This window comes from Agrilus planipennis, unplaced genomic scaffold (genome assembly GCF_000699045.2).
Source record: "Agrilus planipennis isolate EAB-ADULT unplaced genomic scaffold, Apla_2.0 scaffold227, whole genome shotgun sequence".
NCBI classification, from domain to species: domain Eukaryota; kingdom Metazoa; phylum Arthropoda; class Insecta; order Coleoptera; family Buprestidae; genus Agrilus; species Agrilus planipennis.
This window is the reverse complement of record NW_020439150.1, coordinates 5,448-24,235: the sequence shown is the minus strand read 5'-3', so window position 1 is coordinate 24,235 and position 18,788 is coordinate 5,448. Positions and strand designations below refer to the sequence as shown.

The 18,788-nt window shown below is 33.3% G+C and overlaps 1 protein-coding gene and 1 long non-coding RNA gene across 5 annotated transcripts in view; both read left to right on the top strand.

Moving 5' to 3' along the window:
• Positions 1–181: 181 nt before the first annotated feature.
• Positions 182–14,517, top strand: LOC108740290 (eukaryotic translation initiation factor 4E transporter-like). Of its 4 annotated transcripts, none has more exons than XM_018474568.2 (15): positions 182–600; positions 1,411–1,676; positions 3,747–4,096; positions 4,211–4,336; positions 4,399–4,867; positions 4,933–5,368; positions 5,519–5,733; positions 6,302–6,382; positions 6,474–6,617; positions 6,879–7,026; positions 8,686–8,985; positions 10,197–10,442; positions 10,669–10,848; positions 10,948–11,496; positions 11,838–14,517. In XM_018474568.2, the coding sequence occupies exons 1-15, from the start codon at positions 525–527 to the stop codon at positions 12,050–12,052; spliced, it is 3,801 nt and encodes a 1,266-aa protein (XP_018330070.1). In that variant the 5' UTR covers positions 182–524; the 3' UTR covers positions 12,053–14,517. The 4 variants fall into 4 exon arrangements, with proteins under 4 accessions (XP_018330070.1, XP_018330067.1, XP_018330068.1 ...); XM_018474565.2 differs by lacking the exon at positions 182–600 and adding an exon at positions 1,066–1,344; XM_018474566.2 differs by lacking the exon at positions 182–600 and adding an exon at positions 1,067–1,344 and having other exon boundaries at positions 10,951–11,496.
• A 3,359-nt stretch (positions 14,518–17,876) lies between these two features.
• LOC112905431 overlaps positions 17,877–18,788 on the top strand; it is a 4,859-nt gene continuing 3,947 nt past the window's right edge. Inside the window, exon 1 of the long non-coding RNA XR_003231781.1 lies at positions 17,877–18,214. This is a non-coding gene — a long non-coding RNA (uncharacterized LOC112905431). The remainder of the gene's footprint in view (positions 18,215–18,788) is intronic.

Below are 18,788 nucleotides of genomic sequence, written 5' to 3'. Positions count from 1 at the left end.
CAAAAGTTCGTTAAATTGAGCCTTTTTGTGATATTACAGGAGCTCATCACTGTTTTAATGCTTTTAAGTGATAAACGTAATTTGTGATTTTGTGCGTTAATTTAAAATTGGCGCGAATGAGTGGGGCGCAAGCGTATTTGAATCGAGCGACTCGTAATCTAGTTACCTGTCAGTTTGAAAGATGGCAGTTTCAACGTTAAAAAAGCATATGGCGTACGTTTTCTGTTTTTGCTATCTATTTCTTCATAATAATTGTGTGTGTGAGATGTGTAGTATGATTAATCGCGTTAAGTATTTAATAATTTAAACGAATCGAATGTTATAAGCCATTGATAGCCGTGTACAGTTTTATAGAAAGTCAATTTATATTTTGTGTACGTATGTTAAAGCGTTCGTTGTGAGAGAACAAATCTGTGATATTATTCTAAGTGATTGTTGTTAAAAATTCTTTATTAATTTACGAAGAAACTTATTGTATTAAAAACGTTTGCGGTGTAAAACTGAGGTGTTTTTAGTGGAGCACTATGTCGATCTCAACCGTTGTAGGTAACGGTGAAAGTGAAAATAAAATAGAACGATCAGATGACTCGACCCAAAACAGTAAGTGACATTTTTCACAGCTTTATTTATTGTTATTTTTTGAACATTTCACAATTTACTATCCATAATTCAATGATAACAGACGTATCAAGTTAGTTTACGTTCTTCAAATATCATAAAGCTACTTCCATGTCAATACAAAGGAAATAGAATACCTTCATCAAATGACAATATAATATGCCCATGATATGTGGAGCATTATATTCACAGGTTCTCATTAAATATAGGTAATAATGATAATAAATTGTCGACAATGTTCTTAACCTTTACCTCATATCTGTAACGTTTTTTACAACTAGAATATTCGACGATGTTTTTTGGCACCTTTTTTGCCCTATAAAACTAGATAACTTTTTGCTCGAAAGTCCATACTCTATTCCAGTTTTGTTCTCTTGTTCAAGGTGCTAAGCAAAACTTGTGGTTTTATAGAACATTTAGTTTTATAATTTAATATTAATAATTTTATGAATTTTAAGTATAGGTATTTGCAATTGTTTTAACTTAAGTATTAGTGTTAAAATTGGTTGTATGTATATTTCAAAAGGAATAGATTAAGTAGATAGGTATCTAAAGTTCAAAAAAGGTGTGCTTTAATACGTCGTTAGGTTTCAAGTTGTGTATTTTATTAAACTATGGCTAGAACAAAGACTTCTAGGAGGAATTCATTACCTCAAAGAGTCGATGGAAATTTTAATATTCGAAATAGACAAAAAAGTAAAAAACGTGTTAAAAGGGTTTCCTGGAGTAAGTTTGGCTATTGTTATTCATACTTTTAAATACAGAAATTAATTATTTTTTTAACTGTTGCAGGAGATGAAGAGATAGAAGGAATGAGTTTGGTGTCGCTTGAAACGACTGAATTCACTGCTGAATTTACAGACCCTGCTATTTTAGCTGCTAAACCAGCTGTTGTTCGTATTAGATACACTAAAGAAGAATTAGTGAAACTGAGACAGGCCCCTCAATCTTTGAAACGACCTGAATGCTTTGATCCTGCTTATGATATCTGGCAATTTGATCGAAAAAGTTCAGATACTCCTAGTGATAATAGTGGAAGATTTGAACCAGAATATAAGGTAAATCTCCAAAAACTGTTATCAGTTATCTACTTACTGAACAAACTTTAAACTTAACTTTTGTTACATTTTGAGTATAACTCAACTTGTATGAGTAGATATGATTATTGCCAAATAGTGTAGTAAATTTGTTCTGAATTAAATCAAAATATATACTGTTACTGTAATTAATAGCTAATAATTATATTCAATGTTGGCCCTCAGAATAGAACCATTTTGGAGCAAAGAAAAAAAATTATTTATTTATTTTATCAAATATAGGTGAACAATTTCCCTTTTACAATGTTTTATATCACATAATTATTAAACTTAACATAGGAATGAGATTATTAAAAATTAAAAAAAAAGAATCCCTAGAGCCGTCAGAAAAGTTTTAGTTTTAAAAAAATTATTATTTTTATGTATTATATTAGGGCCTTTTTGTGTAACTTTCTCAAGTCTTAAAATAAAGTAGACGATCTATTTATTAAAAGACATAAAATTGGCTAAAATATTTTTATTTATCTTCTTTTTTATTTCTTAAAATTCTGCTAATTGATTTGAATTTATTCACTACTATTACATTAACGCATTAAAAAAAACATTTGTTATAAAAAATAGAAAAATTACTATAATTAATAGATTTACATTAATAATAAATTTTCACTGAGATTGAGTAGGTACTTTTAACAGTTATGATTGGTTTATTTTTAAAAGGTACCTAGGATTGTTTTTAATGAAGAGTAATTTAAGTTAACATTAAATAAAACTTTATTTTAGCTAATTTTATTTTTTAAAACTACCCATCGTTTACCCCATTTTAAAACTTGGAAAATATCACAAAATATAGAACCCTTGCGTATAGTAATTATCAATTATAACAAGGATTACTTACAACAGAAGAAGTATACTCAATTTAGCTTAATTTAATTTTTTATTGGTTTAGGATTTTCGTCTTTCATTTTTTTTTGGAACCTATATTAAACAATTAATTAAGTAATATTAATTAATTTTTCATTAATTAAAAGTACAGTATTTGGAAAAATTATTTTACAGAATGTATCTACATTATTTCAAAATTTATTAGAAAATTGACAAATAAATATGTACTTACATGTACAAATATCAAATGATTTAATCTAATCTAATTTATGTATGTACCTAAATACATATTGGAAATTAAATAATTATTCTTAATTGAAAGTAATTAAATGCTAACAATAAATAATTGCAGTACTAGTTATTGCTTTTGTGATTTTTTTTACACTATTAAGCATTGCAATAATTACAAAAATGAATGCTGACTTCTAGAGTGAGGTTGTTTATTAATGATAAGAAGTCAGCAGTAATAAATAAATTGTTTTAAAACATATTTTTTTAAATACATACGTATGTAGGCTATGTTGAAAACTGATTTTGCAAACAATGCAAATTATCATTCAATTCGTTCGAAAAACTTGAACTAATTAATTTCTTTGGTAATTTAATTAGCATAACTTTAGATTTCATTTGCTATTTTATATATGGCTACACATTCTGTAATTTTTTTTCTTTTTATTTAAAAAATAAAAATTGCAGTGTTCTAAAAAATTAAAAAGAATGATAATAATGTTTAATTTGATAAATGATACTTTACCGAATGATAAGTTTTTCAAAAGTGTATATGTGTATAATTTCAAATTATTCTCAAGAACTAGTTGGGGTGTGCATGGGTGCTCTGATTTTTTTTTAAAAGTTACTAAAATTTATTTATTTGTCCCAAACTATCGAATGTTGTACGAGTTTACAAATAAAGAAAAGATGTGCCGGATTATTTTTATTTTTAACAAGAGTGGATCGGTGGTTAAAAAAGTCTTACGCAAGATAATTAGGTACTATCTTTTAAAATTTATATAATGTATTATTATTTAACATATTTAAATGATGTAAGTGAATGTTGTTTCATATCTATATAAGAACATTCGGCGTATATTGTTTGAGAGGACGTGGGCGCAATTTTCTTATTTTCTAGGTTTAAAGTTTATAAAAATATGTTAATTTAATACTGGAGTAGTCCTTATTGTTATATTTACTCCTTCCATAATTAAACAGCGTCGTTCCAACGACCCGAGGGAGCGGGTGCGCAAAGAGCAAGATGGCATCGTGCTCAGCCCACAGCGACGCAGTTTCAACTCGGGCTGTTTCGTGCCCGTCAAGGTCGAACTGCAAAAACGACACCGTTCGGACAGTCCATTGGGTAATAAATCGGAGGGTACGGGCGGAGGATCGGGCGGTGGTTCCCATCATATGCAGTCTCATCGTGAAATTCCGGCTGGCGCTAGGAGGATCGGGAGCGGACGTATACTGACGCGAGAGGTGCCGTGGGATTATCAGGACAAGGGTGACGCGGACGCTGAATACGGGTACCGGAGAGAGAGACGGGATACTGACAGGGACGACAGGTCAGTCTAACAACGAATTGTTTTCTCTTTGTGGGATAATCTTAAAATAACTGTAATATAGTGGAAAGTCATTATAGATATATGGTCCCACAAGGTATTTTTATAAATTTTTAGATTCGAAAGACGCTCATACGGTCGTGATAACATAGATAAAGACAAAGAGAAGCAGCACGGCCGAAGCCGTTATGGTGGTGATAGACGAAGAATTTCGAACGAGCATAGAGAAGAAGAACCCGAATGGTATAGTACATATGGTACAATAATTAAAAGTTTCATATTACACAAAAGTGTTTTGCTATTAGGTTCTCTGGCGGTCCCTCCTCCCAAAATGACACTATCGAACTGCGCGGATTCGACGACGATACCAAAAAGCTACGTAATAAAAAACAGTCCCCTAGTACCATGAAAAGATCAAAAGAGCGCGCCCTCAAAAACAAAGAGAGGCAGCAACAGGACCAGCCATCGGACATGAAAGAGAAACGCGGAGGAGGACGTGGCGACGATAGTGGCGAGAGCGATGGGAACAGTGGTGCGAAAAGTGGAGCTCCGAATGCCAGCTCCACTCCGAATGCTGAACAGACAAACGGGAGCGGCGAAACTGACTCGTCGACCGTAGCAAATCATTTACCCACATCGTCGTCTCCGATCACGACCAAAGCTGACGATGCCACGAAAAAGTACGAGTCGAAGAACGTGGGCAACGTCAATGGTCCGGCCCTGGATGCCCTTGAGGCTATTCTCGAATCGAAAAGCATACCCAGTATTTTAACTGTAAGTTGCTTTTAGTTTTCTGGTTTTCAGGCAGAAAAAAATGTTTTTTATATTTTTTGTTATAGAATGGCATAGGTGGCGATGGCGACGGTCCTTCCTCAGGCTCGCGTTTCAGTCGTTTCTTCAAGACGTCTAGCCCTCCGAAGACACCCTTCGACGACGAAGACGATATTGGCGGCTCGCACTCTTCAGCATCCATGCACGACAATTACCTGTTAAAAACCATCCTGCGGGATATTTCAGAAACGAAAGTGACGATACCAGGAGAGACAGAGTCGTCATTCGCTCCCATCTCACCTGCCGCCTATACGGGAGGGTGTGGTTCGCGTTCGAGTGCAGCAGCAACCGCAGCTGCTCAACATGGGGGCGCCGGAACAACCGCTTCCGCCACGACAACCGTTAACAATCAGAAACCGCTGAACTTGATCGATATATTGCAGAGGAACAGGCAGAGTGTCCAACAGGAGGAGGCGGTGGTAGGGGGAGGAGTAAAAAATCTAGGTGAGTTAGACATATTTTATTTTGATTGCAAATTTCAATAAAAGATCTAAATGGGATATCAATACCAAAAGGCGCTTCAACTGACAGTTTCGCTACAAAATAAAGAAAACAAAAGCTTAATTTTTGTTAACATTCGCTGTTTTATTCCAGGCGTTCCCGGTGGTAAAGTTCTTAGTTTGGAAGAGTTGGAAGCGAAAATGTTGCAGCAGGGCGGGGGAGATCCAGGTGCAGCCCGAATTGCCAGTGCCGCCCATAAACAACAACAGCAGCAACAGCAACAGAAATTGCACAACCAACAGCAACAGGCCCAACAGCAACCTCCTCTTAACAAAGTCGAAGAAGACATGACAGCTTTTAAACGACTAGTAAGTAAATATTCCTACCCCAGTTACATTTAATTGATAATAATCACATTATTGATGTTAAGTAAGTTTAATAAATTACCTTCAGCTGATACAAAACAAAAAGCGATGCACATGATCTACTACGTACACGGAGAAAGTAATGCCCCTATGATTAATTCCCTATATTAATGTTGGAATTTAAATATGTATAGCATTTATTTTCTTATACTACACTTTTATCTGTATTATTACATTTAGTGCGGCTATATCTCTACCACAGTATAGAGATATTCTATATAGTAACGTCACTCACAGCCACTGTCATATATCCCCCTTCTGCTTTGTATCGTGTCATGGTAAAGTCACAGTACAAATATATTCTGTACCTTTACATTTTCGTAAAACTATTGAACCGTCCTTGTGTATTAGCAGTTCAGCGCACATAAAATTGATTTATGACCGCCTGCAAAGGTGTTGACTGTCGATATTACAAAAACTGGTCATTTTGGAAAACAAATAATTTTATAGTTAGAGATAGCATCTAGATAGTTATGATTGTATTAAACTATAAACGTTTCATTATTTTTAGCTTGCCCAAGTATCTGGAGGACATGCTGTTCCTGCAACGAATGGTCCCATTCCCAATAAACCACCTATGAGTATATTAGAGGTGAGATAAATAAATTTCTTAAATTTATTTTTCTATTGAGTATTAATGTTACATGCAATAAGTGTTAAATATTCATTGCTCCTATTTCCAGATGCTATCACATTCCCAGCAGCAGGAAGAGCTGAGTCGCATACCTCCCCAGATGGGTCCTCTCAGTCCTAACCCCTTACAAGCTCCCCATATTCCCAACGATCTCATCCTCAAGCTGCAACAGGTGCAAAATCATGTTCAACAGGTTAGTTGTTTCCTTACTTATGTATTTGACATTAAGGCGAAAACGATTAATTTCCCACGTTTACTACTATAAAACTTAAAAATAAAAGACACTATCACAATAAAAAAGTCGTTGCAAACTTGTTAAGTTCAGTTTTTAAATTTGATTTTTTTATATTTTTTAAATTGTGTTTATTTAGAAGAGGTAGTGTATATAATTTTTGCAGTAATAAAGTAAATAGGATAATTTGATAAATTTATATTGGTTTTAAAAATGTGACAGCAACAACAACGTTTCGATATGCTCAATAAATTAATGAACGCTGGCATGCACCACGGACAGCAGTTGCGCACAAATCACATGCAGGAGATGAGCTTGAACCAGAGCCGAGAGCTCCTGGGACGTCCAGAGGCACAGGCTATACTACAAGGTACAGTTTTTATTGACAATTTTCGAGGAATTTTTATAGGGTTTTCAATACATTAGAGTGAATTTTTACCATTATATAACCTCACAAAGCTTAGTGTTAGAGCAATGGCGTGTGAAGCCAGGGACCCGGGTTCGATTCCCGGCGAGGGCTTAATTCATTTTAACAGTTTAATTTTTAATATTGCTTATCAACTTGTTTTATAACCTAGCAGAATTCTAATTTTTCTTTTGTTGCAACTTTCATTGAACTCCAATATAATTTACACACAAAATGATTTAATTTTTGTGAAATTTTACTACTTTTAGTAACGCAAACCTAGTTAAAGTTGATTNCGGCACATTTTTATACGGGCTAGGTATAGAAATCTTCGAAAATAAAGGACTAAAATTAACAATTTGTTTGGAACAAGTATTCGAGACACCATTTAATTTATTTTTCGGTTTAAAACAAAGATTTTCTTTTTACCCTGTTCATATATCAGTCTAGGAATGTGACCCTATTTTTATACCTACCTGTACAAATTTAAAGGTTTTAACATACAACACATGAAAGTACCGTTTAATGACGTCTCAGATAAATAATTATCATTAATTGATGTTATTTTCGTACGTTAATACAATGACAATTTTGTCTCGCAAATACTTCGGAAACTCTCCGTACTACGCTGATCGATTGCGCCACCAGTCTCTTACATTTGAGGAAAAACAATAGCTATGATTATTCTCAGTAAACGGCAAATATCGTCTTGTGCGGACACTTACGGTGACAATAACGTGTTTTTGTGGAAATTAAACAGTTTCGTATCGAATTCGTCACCAATACTATGTGTTTTGTATTTCTGCAGTTTAGTCAATGAATATGGTTTCATATAATGTGATACTTTTGCAGTCCTGTAATTTCATCCGGTAAGTGTTTTTTTTTTTTTTTACCATAAGCAAATAAAAATGCAAACTTAAGCAAATTGGACTCCTGATTTTGACTTTATCCTTATTNAATTTTTAATATTGCTTATCAACTTGTTTTATAACCTAGCAGAATTCTAATTTTTCTTTTGTTGCAACTTTCATTGAACTCCAATATAATTTACACACAAAATGATTTAATTTTTGTGAAATTTTACTACTTTTAGTAACGCAAACCTAGTTAAAGTTGATTGGCTGCAGCCTACACACTGAAAAAATGGGCAATTTTCTTACTTGATTCCATTTTGTGGGCGGGGGTCTAACATTGTAAAGAATGCGCCAACGCAATAATTGAACGATCCCTTAGTACTATACACCCACGTTCAGGACAGAGCCTAATAACATAATAACCCTACCAACATGTGTTCTTCTCCGAAGACTGGTTGGACACATCTCCATTCTTTTCTAATTTAAGTCAATCATCGTACTTCCCTAAAACTGAAACATCCCACAGCCGTTACTCTGTGCAAACAGTAATATTATCTAGGCCTTTTTTCACCCATCTTTACTCTTTGTTTTTGCATTTAATATGTTTAGCTAGCCATTCATGTTTGAGAAGGTTTCCTATGATACTGCCTCTCCCCTTTTCTACAACTCGGAATCTAAGAAAGGAAATACTCGAAATGACATACACTTTTAATAACCATTATCAAATAAGGCTGTTGTAATGTACCATTTATTCTTTTATTTTGTAAAGGTCTAAAACGAGGTGATATAACGCCGCAACATTTATACCAGCAACTGGCCAATCCGGCAATGCAACCGCGTCATCGTGAGCTCTTGCTGACGATAATAAAGTTGCACGGTGGCGCTGGTGGAGCTGCGACCGCGGCGGCCGGCACGGTGGTGGGCGGGGCGACGCCCGGATCCGGTATCGGACCTAGTCCTCGCGTGCTCAGTCCCGTGCCTCCACCGCACGCCCTCTTTGCCGCCCAGCAGCAACAACAGCAAGCTCAACAGTCGCAACAGTTGAGAGTGTCGCCGTTGCCACCCAACGGTGAGTCGGTTCGCGTGCACCTGCGCTGTTTATGGTCTTGCTAGATTTCGTAGGCTTCCGTAGTCGTTTGATTAATTTTTTGTGGTAGATGTTCACGCACGCGCTTTTCTTTTTTGCAGTGGTTGTGATTTTTGAAATATTGAAATAACTTTGATAAGCTGGAAGGGTAGAAAACTGAAATTTGAACAAGCATCAGGGACAACATTCTTGAATTGGGGTACTAATCCATATTCTTCTGCTTCTTTACATTTACTGTTGAAGCGGTTGGAGTTTAAAAATTTAAAGCTTTGTATAATTAAATTGAAAAGTAAAAATTACAATTGTATTACTTTCTTCCAGTTGCAAAGCTATTTCGAGTATGCACAATAGCATACACCATCAATTTTAAATTGTTAATATTGCACAGTAACGTTGCTGCTTCTACATATTAAGTATGTATGTTTGTAATAAGCTTTATCTGTTGATTGTCTAGCACTGTTGCACATTTATGCTTTATATTTTACCTCTTCTATGGCACTATTTTTTAATACCAAAAATAGCACTTCTTCATCATCTTTATTTAGTATGATACTTTTAATCCCTATTCTTCTCATTATCTACAGCACTTTATGTCCTTTTAGTAACACAAAATGTTTGATTAGTATTCGTATTGATTTTCGATTCTTGTATTTCCATGATTAATTATGACCTAATGAAGTGTTGAACGTATTTAAAAACTACCTGCATACGTTTGCTTTGACGTTGTTGAGAGCTTTTATATTTTGCTTTTTATTTTAATTACGTATTTTGTCTTGTATTTAAGTAGTAAACGTTTCTAGTGTCTGATATTTTTAATTCATGTAAAAAAAAAACAAAAATTTGAATTTACAATTTTTTACAAGCAGCTTATTGTGTATCGCCAATATTGGCTGCTAGCCCAAACACCCTAACGGTGCCAGGTAAGTTAAGTCTTCTTCAAAATTTCATAATTAATTTAAATGGTTCATCTTCTAATAGACAAGCAGGTTGTAAAAATCCAAATTCCCATTTTACTCAAAATCATAAAAAACCTTTCATAAATAAAAGAGGTAGGGTGTGTTTGCTCCTGCACAAAAATATTTCATTTTATAAAGAAATTAACAACAGTAATATGATTTTTATACATATATTCTACTCCAATAAAAAAATTGAAAATGTTTTCTTTCACGTGTAACTGTTATTCACTCTCGCAGCAATGCATCAGCGCATTCCCTCCCCTCGTGAGTTGCAAGTACACACCCAGAACATAATGCAACGAGCCCTAATTAAGAAGAAGCTTGAAGAGCAGCAGGAAAATTTCAAGAAGCGTCAAGAAATGCAACAAAGGGGTCAAAGTCCAGCAGGAGGCGTGTCTCCAGCTAAGCAGACAGCCTCTCCCACCCCTCTCGCATTCACACCTACATCTGTTCTTAGGAAAATGACCGCAGAAAGAGATGAAGGTGAGTAGTTATTTTAATCGTGATTAAGAAAGAGAAGAGTGTAATTTATTTTTAAAGTATGTGTCTATACCTAAATCTGACACATGTTAAGTGTAACCCTTTTCAAATATTATTCTAAATCCAAACAATGTGTGTGGAAAGTATTCTGTAGGTTGATTAAGTAAAGATAAATGATTATTTTTTTTTTAATTACTGATTAGAAGACGTAAAATACTAATTGATATAGGTGGCAACAAAGATGGAGGCAATAAGAATGCAGACTCTCAGAATAAAACTCAACAAGGAAGGCCTGTCGTTGGCATGAAGAATTCTTTGTCGCAGATGACTCAGCAACAACAGCCGCAACAACAAAACCAGTCTCAGTGGAACGTTCAACAACAGCAGCAGCAATCTCTTAAACAGCCAGGAAAGTATTATATTTAAACACTAAAGCCGACACCATAGCATGTGGGATATTATTACATATACAAATATAGTTATTGTAGTTTACGTTAATTTTTTACAGTAGGACGAGCAATCGTTAAGGCAAACTCGAATTTCCCAACATCTTCCCAACAGCAGCAGTCTAGCCAGGACGTGCAGCAGTTTTTCCAGCAGCAACGCATTTTAAACCAGCAGCAACGACACAAAATGAGCGCCGCTTCCGGTCCCCAAAGCCAGCAGGCAACAGGTGGTGTACCTCCTTCGATCGTCTCCTCCCATCACCATTCACAACAACAACAACAACAACAGCCCCTACCACCACAACAACAGCAGCAGCACAATTACAACCACAACCCCCATCACTACCATCAAATGAACACGTCCCACCATCACCACGGCGCCAACAATTCGTCTATTTATATGTCTAATCCACAATCGGCCGGTCAGTTTCAGACGTCTCAGAACAATCACCTGACGCATCAACAGCTGAGGGCCCAGCATCAGCAACAACAGCAGCCGAGCAATCAGCAACAAACCCAGCAGCATCACTACAACAACAATCGGGCCCCCCAACAGCCGACGTGGGGGTCGCAACAACAGCAAGGGATGTTTGGGCAGTTTCAGAATTATGGTGAGTGTTTAATTTTATTTTAATCATTTTCTGATCCTATGGGTGTTGCTGCTCTTGCTAGAGTTGTAAGACCTTTATGCTTTTTTGGGTATTGATTTTAATGAAACTTTACCAGAAACTTACAGCGGAAAGTAATAAAGTAAATAATAGTAAAAAAAAAATAAAGGCAAATATTGTCAAGTACTTATACAAATAACAATACAGATATGAAATAAATTTAGCTCTCGAGTTAAGTCTTGGATAGAAAAAACGTGTGTATTTTCATTCATTTTTACATCTTGGAAATGCAGTATTGGGTAGAATACATTTTTAGAACATTTGTTTTCCTTCCCCCATTTTAGATAGTCGCAGCGCACAGATGGGAAGGGGCGGCGTGAACGGTGGAGGCGGTGACCTATCACCCACCAGCAATCAGTTGGCGCGTTGGTTTTCCCCTGACCTTTTGGAACGAGCACGTGCCGGCAAATTGCCCAACATGCCCAACGCCTCACATTCGCAGCACGCTATCAATCTTGAGGAGCTTGAACGACAGACTGCCCCTCCCGTTCACAATTAAAAAACAATTGACCATTCAAAACACGAACAAACAATCATTTATTTAAACAATAATTATTATTGGTCATCTTCGAATTGATCTGAATGGAATTATTGCGAGTTGCTAGGCATAAAGACTTTGGGGTCATACTTTTGTCAACTTGTTTCAACAATTTCAAAACAAACAAGGAAACATGAAGGAAAAAAGTTAGGAGCGGGGTAGCGTGACCGGTCTCGCCCGTTTCTCTGTTGCCCTTTTGCTCTCCCCCTACCCTCTCTCTCTCTGTGGTCGTGTCCGCCGCCTAATCATGTACATGCTCTTAATCTTAGCTATTATTATTATTATTTTTTTTTTTGAACGAAAGACTGGAAAACTTTTTTATTTTTTTCTTTGTCTTGTTTTTTCAAAGAGGTTGCAAACAAATAGCTACATGCGATACTATTGGACATTATTGTTTCATGTTTTGTTTTTTAATCGATAAATAATAAGGAACGATCTTGAAACGTCAATAATAATAATAATAAAATAATGTCGAAATCTTCACCACCATCTTTGAATGTAAAACAAAAAAAACAAGATAAAATATGTTGTATGTAGTAGTGAAGATTGAAAAAGGAAATGAGAAATTACAGATTTAGCGTCAGAGTGAAATTATTATAGTCAAAGAAATAAAAAAAAAACAAATACCATGTAGACGTTAGAAATCGTATTCGGTTACTTTCAGATATTTTTTCTCTCTTTTTTTTTTGTTGTGCTGGTTTCCAAACAACATGGAGATTTGAAACAATTTTTTAAATGTTGTATTAGTGTGTGCTCGCGCCTATTTGTGAGCGTAAATGTGTGAATGTGCGTACGTATTTGAAATTTGATGCAAAAACAGCTTCAACGAAAACAAGAAAGATTTTTAAGTGTTTTTTCGTAGACATTTTGTAACGTATCATGCAACAGCAAGTTTCGAAAAAGCCTAAAGTATTTTTATTTCAATTTTAGATCTTTGATCATTAAAAAAAAAGTTTGAAACATACATTTACTTTCGGTTTCTGTTTCAACCCAGAGTAAAACAAATTGTGTACTAAAACTTCTGAATCTCTTTCTTAAAGTTTGTTTATTGTTAACCAAAATTTGTGAAATTTTATCACCCATACAAATTACTTTTTCTTTCTGTTTTCAATGGGTCAATGGGAAACCTTTTGAGCACCTTTTGGTTCGTTTATCGTAGTGCAACAGTAACAGTATTGTGACATAAAAAATATCGTAACGACTGAACTGATGTTTTAATTAAATGTTGCATAAAGTGTCTGCTTTTGAGGCTGGCAAACAGTACGTCTTGCTGTATGTTACTATTTTTTTCGTCTCTTTCAAAATGAATATGTAATATAAACAAACTTACCAATAGAAATGAACAATATAATTATTGGACGACTGATTTTAAAGTAAACAGTTAGTCAGCACGTAATGGTGAATATAATAATCAGAAATTGAAAATTGATTATTGAATAAAAAAAATGATTGGTAAACAGTACTAAAGAGGGTAAGGTAAAAAAGAAATAGTTTTATTTTATTCAAAAGTTCTGCCAAAAATAAAACACAAATTGTTTGTTTGTTGAGGGGTTTTTCATCTTTTATAGATGCCCCAATGATGTAAAACTTCCATCGATTAAAGGCTATCAAAAGAATTACCAAAAATATTAAATTTGCTCGATATTTAGGCTCAATAGATTACCAGACTGATTTAATGTTTACTTTCCAGATTCAGTATTTAGTTGGTCTTAAAAAACAAATAATTGACTTCGATTATTTCTTAAATTGTAGTTTTTTTTATTGATCGAAATCATTACTAAAGACGTTTTCAGTAGGAACAGTATTTAGGTTTAAAAAGTATTAAACTAAATGTTTGTTTCTTAGTTAATATTAATAAATTATCACAGGAACAAGGTAAAAATTCAGAATAACATGTCAAACGATATTGTAAAGCAGTTTCTTATTCACGTTATCTTTCAAATCAAAGTCATAAAAATCTTGGGTGATAAACATTAGTATTTTTAATCGACATTTTAATTTGATTTTTTTTGTTATTATTATTTATTTAAAGTAAATATTAAAACAAATGACTGTTTTTAATGGTAAGAAAATGATAAATTTCTCATCTACTGTCATTTTAGCAGTTATATTAATTTGGAAAGAATTTTGAAAGAACTTCGGTTATATTAACCATTAAACCTTAAAACTATTTCTCGTACTTCTAATGAATTATAATTGTAAAATTTTAAAATAATTTTTGTATTTGTAACGAACGAAATCGCTGGCTTATAAATGAATGTGACATAAGACTATATCACTAATTCCTAATGATTTATTCACCATTACTGTAATAATTGTTTAGGTGTACAGAGTGTGCAAGTATCGACTTGTATCGATCGTGTGCATGTGAGCGGATGTTTGCGCATCAGTCCAGTAAAATGGTGAGCCTGACTTTAGTCCTACAACAAAACAGGAGTAAGGTGTAAATGAAGAAAAGGAAATTTGTAAATATAAACGAAATGTATGAGCAGCATATTTATTAAAATTCGATGCTTGTTGTATAGCTGTATAAAATAAAAAACAAATATTAATTAGAAATGAAAAAAATTGAAAAATAATTAAAAAAATTAAACTTGTCTATCGCCAGGACCGCGCTACTTCGTTTCCAGTGATAATGAATAATTAAATAGAAGATGTTTAGATGAATTTATTCTATTAACAATAAAAAAAAAGTCGAAATTGTCTAGTGTTCGTAGTGTGAGTCGTTGTTATATTATATTATATTATTGTTATTACTTTATCTCTTGTACCAGGAACGGAGTTTGATTTTCGTTTTTTGACTGGATCGTCATTTATTTAATTTTGGGTGTTAGATTTAGTGAAACGAAGTTGTGCCGCTGTCCGATTGGCAGGTGTCGATTTTGCTTTTCTTTTTCCTTGTCTACTGTTGTACAGATTTTGAATTTTTGGAAAAAATGTACTACACACATATATACAGAAAAATAATAAAATAGAGATGCTCGTGACTTTTCAATCAATCAATCGATCGATCGATTACCGTGTTGTTTTTTTAATTTTATTTCTGTTAATTCGAAAACGATTAAGTTCAATTTGGTGTGTACAAAGCGAGTTTGAACGGTTATTTCGGGGTTGCGATCTTTTTTTGACTTCGCCTTCTGCCGAAATAAACGGACAAACGTGATATTGGGTTTAAAGAAACATGAATTATTATTAATATGTAAAATGCATTATTTGATTTCGTTGAACAAGAACATTCTACAAACTGTAACATACCACAATCGAAATAAAATGAATTCCATGTGAATGTTGTTTTTAAATATTTTTATAATTCACAGTACTTAGTTTGCTTATAAGTAAAAAAAAAAACATTTTGTAGCCGAATCTGTTTTAAATGTTCCTAATGCAAATAAATAAAAATTATGTAGTTTTACGTAAGTATATGCAGGGATGGGATTCAAACGTTCCTCCCAGAAGAAGCCTTAGCAGTTTTAATTGATTTTTACCAAGAAATGGAACGGTGATCTGAAAAAGGTAAGATTTCTTTTACCTATTTAAGATGATTTTTTTTATCTTCAATATTTTGAGTGCTATAAAAATAGATAGTAATTCAAATAAATTTAAATTTTAGATTTCAGTAATACTAAACATAATTATGTTTTTATAAAAGCTAGTTTAAATTTTGTGTTATATTTCTAGGTTTTTAATTTAATATAAGTAACAAAGAATTTTAAAAAAAGGTATAACAATTGTCCCCTTGTAAATGTTCCAACATATTTTCTCGTTTTAAAGTGTATCTGTATTTTGTTTTGAAGGTTTTAAAGCAATCTGTTTGAGAATTTCTTTATTCGTTTTCATTCCTGTGACTTTTTTTAATAATCATAAAAGGCGGTGACCTAATGACCTTAACGTACAATCTGACTGAAGATATTTATGTGTATGTATCTGTAAACGTTATCTTACACAACGTTAAATTAATATACGGCTGTATATGCGTCATAAAAAGTTATTTATCCTTTTAAAATCGTAGGGTTTTATTTCTTTCAGAAGTGAGAAATTACAGATTTAGCGTCAGAGTGAAATTATTATAGTCAAAGAAATAAAAAAAAAACAAATACCATGTAGACGTTAGAAATCGTATTCGGTTACTTTCAGATATTTTTTCTCTCTTTTTTTTTTGTTGTGCTGGTTTCCAAACAACATGGAGATTTGAAACAATTTTTTAAATGTTGTATTAGTGTGTGCTCGCGCCTATTTGTGAGCGTAAATGTGTGAATGTGCGTACGTATTTGAAATTTGATGCAAAAACAGCTTCAACGAAAACAAGAAAGATTTTTAAGTGTTTTTTCGTAGACATTTTGTAACGTATCATGCAACAGCAAGTTTCGAAAAAGCCTAAAGTATTTTTATTTCAATTTTAGATCTTTGATCATTAAAAAAAAAGTTTGAAACATACATTTACTTTCGGTTTCTGTTTCAACCCAGAGTAAAACAAATTGTGTACTAAAACTTCTGAATCTCTTTCTTAAAGTTTGTTTATTGTTANTAGGAAAATCTTCATACATTTTAACATCTGTTTTGCTGTTTGTAACTTTTAAATTAGTGTGTGAATAGGGCGAAAATTCACGTGCGCATTTCTATGTTCAAAATTTTACGTGTTTTTTCCATTTCAACAATCAAATTTTCGTTATTTCAAAGTGCACTTAAAAACTATTAGAACTAGGAGATTCCTCATACATTTTAACATCTGTTTTGCTGTTTGTAACTTTCACGTGCGCATTTCTATAATCAAGATTTTAGGTGATTTTTGCATTGCACATTGTGCGCATTTGTATGTTCAAGATTTTTACAGAATATTTGCATCGAAACAATTAATTTTTGTTATTTTAAGACGCACTCTAAAACTATTAACACTATGACATTCTTTATACATTTTAACATATACTTTTCTTTCGTCTAATCTGGTCATTTTTACTTCGTGTACAGTACATTACAGTTGTTTTACGAAATCTGATAGCTTATAGTTGGCAATACCTCTAATAGTTAAAATATGCGGACCAAGACTTTGTTTTGGCTTTATTTGGGGTACTTGTGTTGTTAATTTTTCAATTAATTTTTCGGTTATTAAAGAAGATGATATTTTAAAATGTAATAAAGTAAACTAACGATTTTTTTAAAAATAATGTTCCTTCGTTTACATATAGAAACGTTACAAAACGAAGAGAAGAAATTCACAGTTTAGTCTTCTATCGAATGATGACAAATTTTTAAAAATTAAAAATTTTAACAGCTGTTTTTTTCATTTTCTGCAATTAGTTTCTGAGTTTTTATAAAGGCATTGTGTTTTAGCTAGTTTGTAGTCTTAAAACAATTTAATTCTGCCTAGGTGTTATCTGTTTTTCTTCAGTCATATCTCTTGTTACTGTTTTTTTCCTAATCTGACTCAAGAAATAATATACTTGTGTGTATGTGTATGTGAAGATAGACATTCTGAATAGAACCTTGAATTCCTTCGTTAAAAATAAATATTATTAAACAGTCGAATTATTATTTTTACAAATTAATGTACAATTTTACGAATTAAACGATCGAGTTTTTGCGGAAATGTGTTCATACCTATTCTAAAGCGTATTTTTTTTTGTTGCATCTATTGATAACTATCTTGTCATAGGTATTTCTGTTTTTATTAGGAAGCTGCAATAGAAGTTATTTGAATTAAAACAAAAGATAGAAAATAGGAACATGAATTTTCTACAATATAGTTCGAATACTCTCCGTACTCAGGCTCTAAAGGCGCTAGCAGTCTTTTTCCTGCTGACCGTGGCCCAAGTCGTAATAAACTTGGAAAATTCCACTTTAGTTTAATCATATCGGTCGCTAGAATGTTTACGTGAATAATTTTCCAAAAAATATAAATTTTTGCTGGTTCGGACAGCAAAATAAATACAAAGGTACAGTGATAGTAGTGAAAAATATCTGGTTTTCTTAAAGTCTTATAAACAATTTATTCGTTATACGTAAATGTTGCTAATAAAGACAAAACCTGCTGCTATCAAGTGCAAAAGCGTTACCCATGGATAAAATCAATGCAATTTTCTTTTTATGTTGAATAAGTGCATAATGGGGAACAAAAATTACTTTCTGGTGAGTTTTTGAAATTTCGTCTGTTTTCACAATTTTGATGAATAGGGTACAATTTTAATATTCTTTCTTGATTAGAAACATTTTTCAAGTAATTGTAATGATATTCAGTTATTTCAAGTAGACAATTTTAAGCATATTAATTCGGTTTATGTGAAATATGTATCCTGAAGCTATTCGAATAGCGTAACTATAAATTCCTTCTACGAATCTCTTCAAATTCATAATCATAGCATATTTTGTTTAGAACGATATTCATATTTTTATTTTTTGGGGTTTAAAAAGTAATACAAGCCTAACAGTTCACCACTATTTTTCGCAACTGAACGATATATAAGACAGTCTCATTAGTCACTCAAGCGGTAATACGGTCGCAGATCGTAGGTTGACTGCCTAGACGCTGAGTGAGGGTACCTATAGCAAAGCGTTATTAGGTGGAATAGGCCAAACGGGCGACTGTAAGTCCGGCGGTGTATTACCCCTGTATTTTCCACTGTTCCAGTTATCGGTTAATCGTCGAGTTCGACTTCTCAGGTATCCTTCATCACGAAGAGTTCGTGGTGAAGCTGAGAGGCGG